This window comes from Bombina bombina, chromosome 7, assembly GCF_027579735.1.
Source record: "Bombina bombina isolate aBomBom1 chromosome 7, aBomBom1.pri, whole genome shotgun sequence".
In the NCBI taxonomy this organism is placed as follows: domain Eukaryota; kingdom Metazoa; phylum Chordata; class Amphibia; order Anura; family Bombinatoridae; genus Bombina; species Bombina bombina.
Window position 1 is genome coordinate 317,333,305 of NC_069505.1, and position 15,226 is coordinate 317,348,530.

Genomic DNA, 15,226 nt, shown 5'->3' on the forward strand with positions numbered 1-15,226 from the left:
ATTAAATCAATTGAGAATCTTTCATGATTCAGATAGAGAATAGAAATTTAAACAACATTACAATTTACTTCCCTAATATATTTTGCTTCATATTTTTAAATATCCTTATTTGAAGAAAAAGCAATACACATGGTGAGCCAATCACATGATGCTTCTATGTGCAGCAACCAATCAGCAGCTAGTGAGCATATCTAGATATGCTTTTCATCAAAGAATATCAAGAGAATAAAACAAATTAGATAATATAAGTAAATTTGAAAGATGTTTAACATTGCATTCTCTTTCTAAATTATAAAAGAAAAAATGTGGGTGGCATGTCCCTTTAAAATTAGCCCTAAAGCAACATATTTGTCAGCGTTTATATTACTTCTCCTGCAAAGCTACATTTTAAAGGGGACTGTCTTGCCCTATGGCCAATCACATCTCACTATAAATTGCATGCAGCATAATGGGAATTGTAGTTTCCATAAGCACATTCAATTTCCCATCATTTCACACATTAGACTGTTATACTGAGGGATGCAGAAGCACGGATATAACACAAAAACCATTTTTGGAGCTGGCTCTTAAAAAAACAAAGCTAAAAGTAAATATTTCACATTAACCAGAATAAAGTATCCATAATTCTCTAAACCCAGTTTAATAAAAATATTGAATCTGCATAAAATGTGCAATAATTAGCCCATAAAAATACTATACCTGCTTAAAACTCTTAGTATGCCGCACAGTTTGTTTTCATCATATTTCAACAGGTCAAAAGGGACAGCTGCACCAACCTGAAATCATATAATAATTTAGCACATTATAGAACATGGCGGCTCTATCATCAAATAAATAAAAAAAAATCTTACTCAAGTTATTTCCTCCAAAACATTGTAAGCTAAGTTATCCTGCAAACATTACAAAATGTCTTTAACCCCTTCCTGCTGGGTCTTATTTGTCTACATTTCCAATGTAAACAAATACATAACAATTGAAATCACGCAATCGTTCATGCGATTGTATGATTTCAATGATGGGATTGTTTAAGGGGGGAGTGCCTATGACGCTAGGCACCCCCCTTCAGTCCGCGATCGCATTCAGGATGTGCCTATGGCTTCAGTACAGCCAAAATGCCTAGGACGTTTCATGCCATCCTACCGGCACTAAAGCCCAGTTTAGTTAGGACGGCATGGAACGTCCTAATGGCAGGAAGCGGTTAACATGTGCAAGGACTGTATTCATTCCCCATACAGAACAAACACACAATTCCATACAAATATATCGACATATATAAGTATTCTACTTCTTAATGGTCTTCCAAAACACAGCCTCTCCCCCTCCAATCTATCATGATTTCTTCAGCTAGACTCATCCACCCAAGTCTCTGATCTACATCCGCTGCTCCGCTCTACCAGTCTCTACACTGGCTCCCCATACACTCTAGAATACAAAGTATTAAATGGACAGTATACTCTGAAATTTAAACTTCAAATTTACATTAGCATGATGTATTTAACCTAAGTTTCATTCATCACTTTTTCAATAACTTTTTTTTTTTTTTTAACTATTTATTCGAACTCAAAAGCCCCCTTGTAGTGTCAATGTCCGCCTACCGATCCGCCGCATTTTTTTAAGATTCTCAAGAATTTGCCATCCACCTATAGTAATAATATCTGTAGAAGATTAGTGAACGCACACACGCACGCACAATGTCATCATTAACTCCTGGTTTCTTCTTTACACAAATATGCGAATGCGCAACATCCGACGTTCACGTGAAGCGTTCGATGCTTAGAAGCTCACATATAATAGAGCTACAATACTGACGCGTCTCTAATTTGTTAGAGCATGTAACTTTGATACTATAAACGCTGCCATTCTATGTGTTTAACCTATTCACATTGTTTAAACACATAGTTAAGAGTACTGCTACTTGTCCCAAGTGGAAACTGCCGCTTACTCAATCGGCTGGTTGTGCGACTACCGCAGCCGATTGGGTCAGCAGCAGTTTCCAATGAGGACCAATAGTTCTTTGTGGCTTTCGACCTGCACTTCAACCTCGTAGGTATTAAACATATAAAGTTGCAGGGTCGATAGTGCTACAATTATTTGTTCTAGTTAATTATTTTTTTCACTATAATGGCCGTTTAAAGGGATACGAAACCCAACAATTTTTCCCTTTCATGATTCAGATAGAGCAGCGATTTTAAACAACTTTCTAATTTACTTCTATTATCAATTTTTCTTCATTCTCTTGGAATTTTTTGTTGAAAAGCAGGGAAGTATGCTTAGGAGCAGGCCCATGTCTGAAGCACTATATGGCAGCAGTTTTACAAGAATGTTATACATTTGCAAGAGCGCTAGAGGGCAGCACTATTTGCTGCCATGTATTGCTCCAGATGCCTACCTAGGTATCTCTTCAGCACAGAATATCATGGGAACAAAGAAAATTTGATGATAGAGGTAAATTGGAAACTTATTAAAATGTTATGCTCTGTTAGAATCACAAAAGAACATTTTTGGGTTTCGTATCCCTTTAACTTAAAAAAACATAAAAATACCTCTCCATGCAACTCCTTCAAAGCAGATACAATGAGATGTTTGAACTGAGCTGGATTCAGTTTGACACCTTCCTCTTCAAATACACTGCAGAGAAAGAAAACATATTTAATATGTGGCGGATTATTGGCATTAAAAAAAAAACCCTCTGTAGAACAGAAACACTTACAGTTGGATTTTCATGTAGTGGAACTCAGATTTATTTTTCAAAACAACTCTCTCATATGCAGTAGGTTCTGGTGCCTTGGTTTGTCCTCTCATATTTATATAAAGTAACCTTCCTACATGAGTAGATGGAGAGAGAAAAAAATATATAAGGGCATGTGCTTCAGTTTAAAATGTTTTTGTTGTTGTTGTTACATCTTTTGAACTCATAATATTAAAGGGCCATTAAAGGGACAGTCTAGTCAAAAATAAACTAATTTCTTAGCCCTTGAAGGCTGCATCTTATCTGCATGCATTTTGACCATTTTTTTAACAACTAGAGGGCGTTAGTTCACGTGTGCCATATAGATAACATAGTAGAGTTACCTAGGAGTCAGCACCGATTGGCTAAAATGCATGTCTGTCAAAATAACTGAAAAAAGGGGGGCAGTCTGCAGAAGCTTGGATACAAGGTAATCACAGAGGTAAAAAGTATATTAATATAACTGTGATGGTTATGCAAAACTGGGGAATGGGTAATAAAGGGATTATCTATCTTTTTAAACAATAAAAATAATCTGGTGTAGACTGTCCCTTTAAACAACGCATAAAATGTTTCATTATTGTAATGTACATTCATTATTTATTTTGCAGCTGTTTGCTATAAAGTACATCTGAAAATTGTGCTCATTTTATTTTCTCTCAGGAAAGCTTGAGTTAATACTTTTAGGCAGTTTATGTGAGCTTTTGTTTACTTTGTGCTATATCTTAATAGCAGTTTGTGATTAGTTAGCAAGGGTTCTTTTGTGCTGGGGGACAGGGAAATCAGTGAAAATAATAAACATAAAACAATATACTCATTTGACAAAATAGAACTGCAGTTTTAATTCAACCTTTGCAGCAGGAGAAAGTGACGGATATATATATATATATATATATATATATATATATATATATATATATATATATATATATCATGAGTAATTATAATGCAGAAGACCCCGGTCTAATCCGTAATCTCTTTAACAGGGTGAAGCAGAGATCAACACATACAAATTATTTTATTATTTAGTTTTAGAAAGTTATTAGTGGTCTTGGACTGAAGGTGGTGAAGTAATAATAGGGTGTCCTTTATGCTTCCCCCTGAACATACCTCCGCTTCTGCCTATATATGTTGTAGCTCTACAAGGTGGCGGTATGATCCTGGACTTATGTCTGACTTATGTTCCAATCGAGCGATGAAACCCCTCTGGAGCAGGTCCGGTTTGTATGTCTTCTGGTAGGCGTGCTGATCGCAGTGAGCGTATTGCCGGTCGAAGACTTCCTGGTGCGTCACCAGTGAAGTGTGATGACGATAGCCTATTGGAAGGAGGGAGGGGGAGGCTCCTCTCAGAGGAAAAAGTTCCAGTAAGTAATTCAGCGGACCAAAAACAGTATTCCCAACCGTAGTAATATATAATGAAAGGGCAGAAAGTAGTCACACTTGAACAAATAGAGTCTTTGTGAACAAAAAAAAGGGTTTATTGGACAAATCCAAGCCGAGTAAGGCTACGGGTCACAGTCAGTGATGTCTGACACGTTTCGCGCATGCGTACATGTGCTTTATCGGAGGCTACATAGATTCTAAAGACACTGGGTTATATACATACATGTGACCAATCAGCATAGATATTACAACATCCAATGGTGTTATCCCTTCCTTATGGAAGACATGATTACTGGTTAAAAGGTTTTTGGCGTTACCTGTTTTTAATTTTATTACAAGACCAGAGACTCCTATTTTTATGCATTACTCTTTCTTTACTACTCAATGCAGCCTTTTAAAGAACAAGATATATAAGATAATATAACATACACATAATAAGAACATAACATAGACTTATTATAGTGAGAAAAAACAGCCAATCAGCGCAGAGCATAGACTATAAACAGAGCACCCAATTAACATACTTCCTCTTTCTTTTTGCTGCTCACTCAGATAAGTAGTGCAGTCATAATATTAATAATAAAAACGTTATCACTATTGTCTTTCTAGATATTTTTATCCCCGTTAACATTTTTTCTGTTTTCTGTTTATTCCGTTTATAACTATAACTCCCTTGTTTATTCCTATATATGTATTTTTCTTCCGGTTTTCACTTTTCTTATTTTTTAAGTTTTGTGACTCTATTGTACCTTTAGCCTTATCACCTACTGACATTCTGCTTCACTTTGCTGCTCCGTTGTTCGCACAGTGTTTTTCCCCCTCCTGCATGTTTTTCTTCTCTCAGTCCGATCGCCATTTTGTGGGCCGTCCCCTTCCCGCTCATTACCGCTGACGTAATAACCCTGCCTCCTGTCAGCTGTACCTCTGCTGTTAACCGAGTGGTAACTTTGTGTCTTTTCCACTCGGTCCTGACATTTCTCAAATTTTGACATTAAGTGTTTTCTCCTCAGCTTATGTTGCTATCTTCTGGCATTTATAATACATTGCAGTTATAGTTATTATAAATTCTGTATTAATCGTTTTAGCTAACTAATTGAACCAATAGTTTTTACCTCAGAAAATATTTTGTTTGTCCTCTCAATAGTCTGTTTTGCCAGACCCTTTCAACTATATATATTTCAAGTTTTATACATAAAATTTTTCTTATAAGGGAGATTTGATAATCAACTAATTTAATATTTAATTTTACCTCACATTGTTTTTTGACAAAACATTATAAACAATGTCTGAAACTCAATCTAAATCACCTCCCTTGACCTTACATACAGTACAATCTATGATTGATTCCTCTATGAATAATTTATTTAACAAAATGACCTCTTTGATGGGAGAGAAACAAAGAAAAATATCTTTAAAAAGAAAGAACCCATCTATTGCCTATAAAGCAAGCAAAATACTTATTGAAAGGTCTCGCCAACTTTTAACTGAGACTAATATTCCTCATAGCAAAGGAAGAAAAACCGCTGTTAGTAGAACCCTGCACCCTGAGGGTAACCAAACAGGGGATACTCATGTATGCAAAAAATTAAAATTTAAGTCAAAAAATAATATTGATAATCCATCTTCAGATTCTGATGAATCAGATGGTGACGAATACACTGATATTAATTCAGACAATTTCAATGATTCGGATAATTCCGATGGCTCCCCGGCCGCTAAAAAAACGAAAAAGAAAGCTAAAAAATCTTTTGAATACAGTGAGGACGAAGAGGACTTTTTAGATTGTTTGGGTAACCCTAGGTTTAAACCAGACGACTTACACCATCCCCGGTCCGCCGAGTGGTGTCCCCCCCTGGATTTAGCTAAATTCATTGACCACCAATTACGTAAACCCCTAAAAAAGCAAACCCGCAACAAAATGAAAGCCGAATGTCCTCGTCCCCTGTTACCAAAGAATGCTTCCATCACACCTGAAGTTGAGCCCAAAATTTTAAAATTTATTGGTTCCCCAGGATATAAATTGAAAAAAGGAATAGATAGATCCTGGAAAATTTGCCAAGATAAACTTTTAGATTCAGTTGGTCCCCTCACTAAATTATTCAAATTATCTGAACAAGGCGTAGCCGAAAATTGCCCTTTGGATCCCTATGTGGTCAGAGAATGGGTACAAAGACTTCTATGTTTTATTGGGAACACGAATTGCGCAATGTCTGGAGAAAGAAGACGTAACATCTTGAGGAAAATAGATCCGAAAATTTCTGATTTTTCCTCAAGTAATATCGCTTCAGACAACAAGGGTCTTTTGATTGGAGACTCTTACTTAAAGGACTTAAGCCAATACGTAAATACTTTCTCTAACTTAAATAAAGTGAAAACATCTGTTAAGAAAATTTTCTACCCTAACCAGGGTTTCTCCGACAGGGCCGGGAGAGGCAGAGGCCGCTTTCCCGGCCGCCAATCCTTCTTATCCAGGTCTCATTACTATCCCCAACAATCACAATACCAACACCAGTTTCAATCTCAATTCCAAAGAGGTTATTCTGAACCATCCACTTCCTCCTTTTTTCCGACAAGAGGTCGCTCCTGGACTCAGAGAGGTTTTAGGACCAGAGCCAGAGCTAGACAAGCTCCAGGTAAGTTCTTCATTTCTTCCCTATGTCCTTTCTTTCCCAGAAAAAAATGGAGGCAGACTCACCCTGTTTACTCAAAATTGGGCTTCAATTACTTCAGACCCTTGGGTTTTACAAACTGTGTCAGGTATTCTCATAGAATTCATATCTCCCCCAATTCAAGTCTGTCTTCCCCATCCAATTCAGTTTTCTCAAGAGGACTCTCTTTTGGTCAAGAGAGAAATTTCTTCTCTCTTCTCCAAAAAAGCAATTCTTCCAGTCTCCCAACCTCAAGATTATTACCTAAGCAATCTGTTTTTGGTAAAAAAGAAAAACAATCAATACAGACCAGTCATAAACCTAAAAACGTTAAATACCTTTGTAGTTTACCATCATTTCAAAATGGAAGGTATTCACTTATTAAGAGAATGTCTAAGAGGAAACGATTGGATCTCACAGACGCCTATCTAACCGTTCCAATCGCCCAAGAACATTGGAAATTCTTGACTTTCCGTTGGGAAGACCAGCTTTGGAATTTCACTTGCCTTCCCTTTGGTCTGTCCTCTGCTCCTTGGATTTTCACCAAGCTACTGAAACCTGTAGTGGCCTGGTTGAGACTCCGAGGAATTCGTCTAATAATTTATTTGGACGATATTTTGATTATGGACCAAGATTTTCATTCCCTTCAGAATCATCTATTTACCACAATTTCTTTATTAGAATCCTTAGGTTTTATTGTGAACAAACAGAAATCAGTTCTCTTACCCACAAAGTCCTTGATTTTCTTAGGCTTCAAAATCAATTCAATACTCTCTACTCTGAGTCTTCCTTCAGACAAGGTAAAGAATATCAAGAAAGAAATTACCAAAACTTTATCCAAAGATTTAGTTCCCATCAGAACCATAGCCAGAATAGTAGGGTTACTATCATCCTCTATTCAGGCTATTTTTCCTGCCTCATTACATTACCGAGAACTTCAGAGACTAAAGATCCTTCATTTGAGGAAAGGTTTTTCTTATTCTCATTTGATTCCTTTGTCCCTAGATGCCAAAGAAGAATTGTCTTGGTGGCTCTCTCATTTAGAAGCCTGGAATGGGAGAGCCATCTTTGGCAGAACTCCGGACTTCATTATAGAATCCGATGCCAGTCTTTCAGGCTGGGGTGCACGCTGCGGTCCTTCCATCACCGGTGGCAAATGGACATTGGAGGAGAAACGTTTCCATATCAATTGTTTGGAATTATTGGCTGGCTCGTTTGCAGTCAAAAGTTTTGCCAATTTTTCTTCTCCAGTTTCTATTCTCCTTCGCATGGACAATATTTCAGCAGTACGATATCTCAATCGTTTAGGAGGCACCAAATCAAGGAATTTGTCCAAAATTACCAAGGAATTTATTCACCTTTGTTTAGACAGGAATATTTCTATCAAAGCGGAATATATTCCAGGTCTATCAAATACAGCTGCAGATTGGGGATCTCGTCATCTGACAGATTCGAGCGATTGGAAATTAGACAGGAAAATGTTTTTACTCCTCCAATCTCTCAGAGGTCCCTTTTGCCTGGATCTTTTTGCATCCAGGACCAACTTCCAGATTTATCCATACTTCAGCTGGCGTCCAGATCCGGAAGCTGCGGCCATAGATGCTTTCCTGCAACCATGGCCCCCCAAGAAAGCTTATGCCTTCCCTCCATTCTCAATGATCCCGAGGACAATTTCAACAGTCCGCAGGGATCTCCTATGCCTAACTATAGTGACTCCCCTTTGGCCAACCCAGTCTTGGAATCCCTCCCTCTTGGAGATGTCCACCAATCTTCCAATTCTTCTTCCTCCACTTCCTCACCTATTAGTCAATCCGGAGGGCGAATTTCACAGTCTAATTCTCCAAGGCTCTCTTTTTCTGATAGCCTGGACAATTTCAGGGGACCCTGGTCTCTCCGAGGCCTTTCGGAGAGAGCTAGATCCCTCATTCAAGACTCTTGCAGGCCCATCTATCAAAGTGTCAACCTGCAATACGCCCGAATTCTGCGTCGTACATGGCGCGATGAGGATGCGCCTTACTTATCAAAGCTTTAAGATCGCAATAATTAGAATTTTATGACGTAACATACGATCCACCGTTCTCTATTCGACGCAGATCGATACGAGTTGAAATCATGTGTAAATTGAGCGTAATCCTCTGCATTCGCTCTCCTATTCGAAACAATTTGAAGCTGTTCAGAAATTATCTAAAGTTCAACAATTACGTTCGCGTCTCATCCGACGCAGCGTACCTATTTCTCAATCCGCCACCTCTGAGCTTGCGGATGCTATAGAACTCAATCGGAATTAGAAATGATTTCTAATGAAAAACATTTATGTTCCTTTTATCATTTGTTATATATTTTCAGATAAATATCTATGTATAAAATATATATAAATTATAAAGTATGTATAAATATATCTATACGAAAAAATCATATACCTTAATTGTCTCTTCCAAAACTTGCAGCAATCAATATGTTGCTTCCACCTGCATTTTCAGCAGGTGAAATGCTCATTATAAAAGGGAGTGTCTAACAGCATAGAAAGTTTGATGTATGCAGTCATTACCAAGATGGAGATGATCAATCTATTTTGCATTGCTATACAACAAAGACGCAAAAGAAGGAGATTTTTGGAGTTAGTTCAGCGTTATGAACGACGCAGAAGGCCAAGGTTATTTTTACCTAGAATAGGGTTACATACCCTGAGTGACAGGGAAATTGTTCGAAGATTCCGTTTGAATAGAGGTTTAATTGAGAATCTGTATCTGGAGATCAAAGACTCCATTGAACCTATAACTTATAGGACAAAGGCAATCCCTGGAATGTTAAAACTGCTGGCTGTCCTCTATTTCCTCGCCACAGGATCATTTCAGGCTGTAACAAGTTTAGTTGTGGGGATGAGCCAGGCTTCTTTTTCAAGTCATCTAACTGTAGTATTAAAAGCCTTACACCAACGGATAGTAAATTATGTACATATTCCGGAAACACCAGAGGATTGGCATCGTGTGAAGGTGCAGTTCTATGGGATTGCTGGGATGACAAACATTTTGGGTGCAATTGACTGTACCCATGTGTTAGTGCAGCCTCCAAAGTTAGGAGAATTGCCCTATCGTGACCGCAAGCGTAACCATTCTTTAAATATACAGGTCATCTCTGATGCCAAATTGAAGATTATGAGCATCCGGTCAGGATTCCCAGGTTCAACACATGATTCTTTCATCCTGAGAAATTCGCATGTTTATGACCTGTTTCAGAATCATCAAATGCCAGAGGGAATTCTCCTAGGTAAATATCTCTTACTAATTGTCATATATGGATATAAAAATATTATGTATTTCATATTGCTAAAATCAAATTATTTTTTACACACAGGAGATTCAGCCTATTCATGTCTCCCATGGCTTTTCACTCCTGTGCTGAACCCCAGAACTCCTGCGCAAGTGCGCTACAATGAGGCTCATACATCTACAAGATGTGTTATAGAGCGCACATTTGGCGTTTTGAAAAGCAGGTTTCGTTGTTTAGACCTCTCTGGGGGAGTACTTCTATACAAACCAAAGAAAGTATCCCTGATATTTCTCATATGTTGCATGCTCCACAACCTAGCATTACGCATGCCAGATGCTGATATTTCTATGTTACAAGTAGAGTATGATGACAATGTGGCACCTTTAGAGCAAATTGATGCAAGTGGAGTACAAGCTCGATCTGATTACATCCATGCTCTATTTGAACAATGATTATGTAAATATATTGTACATATGTTCTTTTGTTTCATCATATCTTTATGTTTAAAATTATCCCAAAAGAGGCTATTTATGTTAGTTTAACTTAATAGTTAATATGTATTCAAATAAATGTTCTTCATTTCACACCTGACTCTTTTTTTAATGAAATATTTCTAATTAATACTCAATAGATTATAAGTGATAGACCATGTTATCATAGGGCTCTCAGAAAATGCTTAGATACAAAGTACATTAAACATCATCTTTCATGATTTATCGAGAAGGCAATTTTTATTATTAAATTATATTCTATTTTCCTCATCTTTGTATATAATTTTTGGAATCAGCATCAATGCAATACAGGTTTAACACATGATCTTGGGTGGTGTTCTTTAACCAATGGCAGATGTTTAGTCTCCCTGATTAGCTTGTAATAATAAAAATCAAAAATCCACCCAAATCAAATATATATATTTTGTTGCTCTTATTATATGTGTAGATACATGTTTACATTTTGCCTTAAAACATTATCATGGAGATTGACCATTTTCCATTGGTTAAAGCATTGATTTTTTAACCTATTTATTTTTCATGGCACACTTTTTTCAATTAAAAAATACTGTGACACACCACCATTCAAAAATTGTAAAAAATCACACGTATCCTAATAGAGTATATATATATATTATATACATACACACATCACACTGTATGTATTGTGCTGTGATGCCATGCCTCCTACAAACTATACGTGACATATTGACATTCATTCTCAAACAATCATACTGAATGTCTGTGAGTGAATAGCAATATGTCATGGTTGTACATGATGCCTGTCACATACCTCCCAATATATACATATTTGAAAGAGGGACACCCCTGCACTGGGAGTAAAAAAAAAGCTAAATTAAAGAAATATCTCACAATGTTGTCAGTCTGCCGTGGCACACCTGAGGATCTCTCATGGTACACAAATGTACCATTGCACACTGTTTGACAAACACTGGGTTAAGGCATCACACCCAAGCTTAGGGGTGCTAAGGATATCTTTGAATCTTAAGCCCGGGCTTCAAATTATATTATGTAGTGCAATATCAGTAATTATTATGCCCACTGAGTAACGGCACTTTAGTGCATATACATTATTTTTAAGGAGTTGAAAACATATATATATTTCTATTTATCAATAACATTGGTTATTACCTGTTCATGAGCTTCCATACATTCATCTTTCATCAATATAGAACAAGTGAATGACTAAAATTCTACAATTAAAGTTGTTACTAGAAAAGTTAGAAATAACATTCTATTTTCTAACATAAACATTAATTATTATTGTGTTTATGTCCATTTAATATAGTTGTGTTGGTTCTGCATAACCGGTCAATGTTTAATAATGTTATTTATTTTAAAAAATATAAAATACTTTGGTGTACATTGTACCTTTAATAACTTATTAGATATGACCAATGAATAGTAATTAAAAACATCATTGTTTTCAAATAAAATACAATAAAGATAATCATCAAAATAATTTCTTTTATTAAATTATAACAAGCATTACTTCATGCATAATACAAACAAAATAAATCAAAAAACTAATCTTTAGACCGCTTAGAGGCAGTGGGAGATTGTGGAGGTGATCCTTCCCTTCTTGAAGAAAGTAATTCTTGAAGGGTACCCTGCATCAACAGAAATAAATTGCGATTGAAATTTCGGTTCTCTTCATCTGCTCTCTCCCTTCGCACCAACTCCCTTTCCTCTATGGCTACCCTACGTATATCTATAGCTATTCTCTCCCTTTGCAATTCCATTTGCATCTCCACCTGACGCCCCTGTTGCTGAATATATACACCCAATGTCCTAATCAACTCCTGTTGATTGTCACTATATTGCCTCCCCAGATTGACCATATTATTTATTGCTCCATCATCATCATGGCCAGGGGCAGCAACAGGGGCGGCGGCAGGTGCGGCGGCAGGGGCAGCAGCAGGTGCGGCGGCAGGGGCAGCAGCAGGTGCGGCGGCAGGGGCAGCAGCAGGTGCGGCGGCAGGGGCGGCAGCAGGTGCGGCAGCAGCAGGGTCAGATCCTGGTGCAGCAGGTTCAGCGGCGGCAGCAGCTGAATCTTCAAGATACCTTTCTATCTGTGTATCGTCATTCAGTAGGCTACCAATCAGATCTTGTGATTCGTCATATAAACTCTCCTGTATCTGCCTAACCACAATTGTAAGCTCCTCCGACAGCTGATGACACCGTTCGGTACCTATTGTAAATATAAACTAATATTATAATCAAAATTAAAGTAGCATGAATGTGCAATGTATTCTCTTTTTAATACACATTGATAAACAATAATATTTTTAATATCGATTTGTTCTCTTGTAATCTCATTTCTTAGTAATGATAAATAAGCACATATTCAACACTTGGGTTAGATATATTATGGTTGTTGCCTGCACAGATTCATCTGTAAATTTCATTAATATAAGTCACAGCCATCTGCAAGGATTGCACTCCTTTTCCATTCAACTAATAATAATACATTGCAGTTGACATTTAACACACCAATCATAATATATTTGTGTTTTTTTTTTTTTTTTTTTATTTAAATATATTATTTTTGGAATTAAAAATAAAAAATTATTAAAATATTAAATTTAAAAAATAATATGCCTCGTGCAGCTAGATCACACATGTACATTATTATTTAATGGAAAAATACATATGCCCTAAATAAAAGTCATATAATGAACTTTTCATGGTTTTGTACATTTTAATCTGCATTGCAAAAATGCTATAAAAATGTTTGTATTACATGCACCTTTAAAGGGACATCCAACAATGTTTTTTAAAAAAAAAATAAAATACATAATCCCTTTATTAAACATTCGGTTTTGCATAACCAACACAGTTCAAATGAATGTTTATCTTTTAAATAAGTACATCAAGAGAACAAAGCAGAATTGGTAATAAAATTAAAATGGAAATGTTTATAACATTACATGCTCTATTTTAATTTCTTTAGCTTTCATAATTTACTGTCCCTTTAAAAGAATATTACATACAAAATAGGAAAGCATATGGATGTATTTCATGCAGTAATATAAACCCAAAAACTTTTATATACAACTATTAACAACTATGCTTTGAATACAAAGTAAGGGATTTTAAATTAATTGTATTGAAAGGCACAGTCTTGTCTAAATTATGCTTTCATTATTCAGATTGGACTTACAATTAAATTTGAAATTTGATTCAAATTTAATCATAAAATTCAGGTGATCAGGGGACTGGAAGAAGGTTCCTAGATACAAGGTAATCACAGAGGTAAAAAGTATATTAAAGGCACAGTCAACACCAGCATTTTTTTTTTTTTAAAAAAAGAGAGAAAATAGCTTTATTATCCATTTCCCACTTTTGCAAAAGCAGCACTGTTATATTAATACACTTTTTACTTTTGTGACTAAATGGTATCTAAGCATCTTTTAACCTCCCCTAATCACATGACTTTGTTATTATCTATTAACTTGTATTTTAGCCAATTAGTGCAGTGTCTGCCACTAGCCACGAGCGTAATCACAATGCTATCTATATGGCCTACATGAGCTAGCACTCCCCTGCTCTGAAAAGTAAATAAAATATAGGCGGACTTGAAGGGCATAAAAATCATATGATCCTTCCTAGGTTTGCTTTCAAATAGAATACCAAGAGAACAAAGCAAATCTCTTGCTAAATGTTAATTGTAAAGTTGTTGAAAGTTTGTTTGGGACTTGACTGTCCCTTTAATATAACTTTGTTTGTTATGCAAAACTGGTGAATGGGTAATAAAGGGATTATCTATCTTTTCAAACAATAACTATTGTTTTGTAGACTGTTCCTTTAAATAAGCACTTTTCATCAGCATTTTCAACAACATTCATTGCCTGAGCCTGAGGTGCTTCTACAATCTTCTAATTAATAAATGTAATAGTTCACAGGATACAATCACCTCTTTTGCTCTGAAGAGATGCAGTGTTTAATATGCTGTGGAAATAATTTCTAGATATGCATCACATGCATGTAGCAATATAATGTTGAGCAATCAAAAATATAAATTATTTTTGGGTAATACATAAATTTAGAATGATTTCACATATAAATGGTTGAACGCCCCTTTTATTTTCAACAGTTATATTTGACAAAATTTCAATGTGCCCTAATACTTATTAACCCTTTATATTACATGCAGCATCACAAGATAAAGTATTTTAATTTTGATATTGTTTACTTGTTTTATAAAACTCTGGAATGAAATCCAATATGCTATCTTACAATCTTTAAATAAAAAGTAAAATAATAAATATTTACTGTGATTTCATAGGGTCACACAAATTAATGATTATGGCATTCAGTGTCTGTTTAAGTTTTCACACTTACAACATTCAGGTGTTGCATTAATTGTATTACCTGAGGAGGAGGAGGAGATGGAAGAGGTAGGAGCTGGCCCCATAGCCCTTCTGACTTCCACTACAATTATAAAAAATGGCATTATAATTTAAACTTGAATATTAACAATTACACATTTACTTTAAACAGTTAACAATTACAGATTTACATTAAACAACAGTTAACATTAACTTACATACCTGTTGTTTGTCCAACACCTGGGTCAGGGGTGCTGCACATTATGTCTGGCTGTGTTGTAGCTGAAGAAAAACTGTGGCTGGAGTCTGTATCAATCAGCCCAGTATCAACCACAGGTAACGGCTGTGTAGCAA

At 36.1% G+C, this 15,226-nt stretch overlaps 2 protein-coding genes across 4 annotated transcripts in view; one reads left to right on the forward strand and one right to left on the reverse strand.

The window, feature by feature from the left end:
* Positions 1-15,226, reverse strand: part of LOC128666390 (ribonuclease P protein subunit p14) — a 53,088-nt gene that overhangs the window by 27,999 nt on the left and 9,863 nt on the right. Inside the window, exons 1-5 of one of the 3 annotated variants that reach the window (XM_053720968.1) lie at positions 4,861-5,601; positions 3,839-4,071; positions 2,711-2,822; positions 2,544-2,628; positions 700-776 (exon numbers count right to left, since the gene is read on the reverse strand). In XM_053720968.1, the coding sequence (XP_053576943.1) occupies positions 700-776; positions 2,544-2,628; positions 2,711-2,802 (254 nt within the window). In that variant the 5' untranslated portion in view covers positions 2,803-2,822; positions 3,839-4,071; positions 4,861-5,601. Of the gene's footprint in view, positions 1-699; positions 777-2,543; positions 2,629-2,710; positions 2,823-3,838; positions 4,072-4,860; positions 5,602-15,226 lie in introns of those variants that run through there. The other 2 variants (XM_053720966.1, XM_053720967.1) reach the window with 2 other exon arrangements.
* LOC128636356 (putative nuclease HARBI1) lies at positions 9,312-10,481 on the forward strand. The gene is made up of 2 exons (XM_053689381.1): positions 9,312-9,939; positions 10,114-10,481. The coding sequence occupies exons 1-2, from the start codon at positions 9,312-9,314 to the stop codon at positions 10,479-10,481; spliced, it is 996 nt and encodes a 331-aa protein (XP_053545356.1).

Excerpts from the sequence above, each read along its gene's own strand:
- LOC128636356 (XM_053689381.1), top strand. The coding sequence starts at position 9,312 with ATGGAGATGATCAATCTATTTTGCATTGCTATACAACAAAGACGCAAA. Across the intron at positions 9,940-10,113 it reads CATCCGGTCAGGATTCCCAG|GAGATTCAGCCTATTCATGT; the intron begins GTTCAACACATG and ends TTTTACACACAG.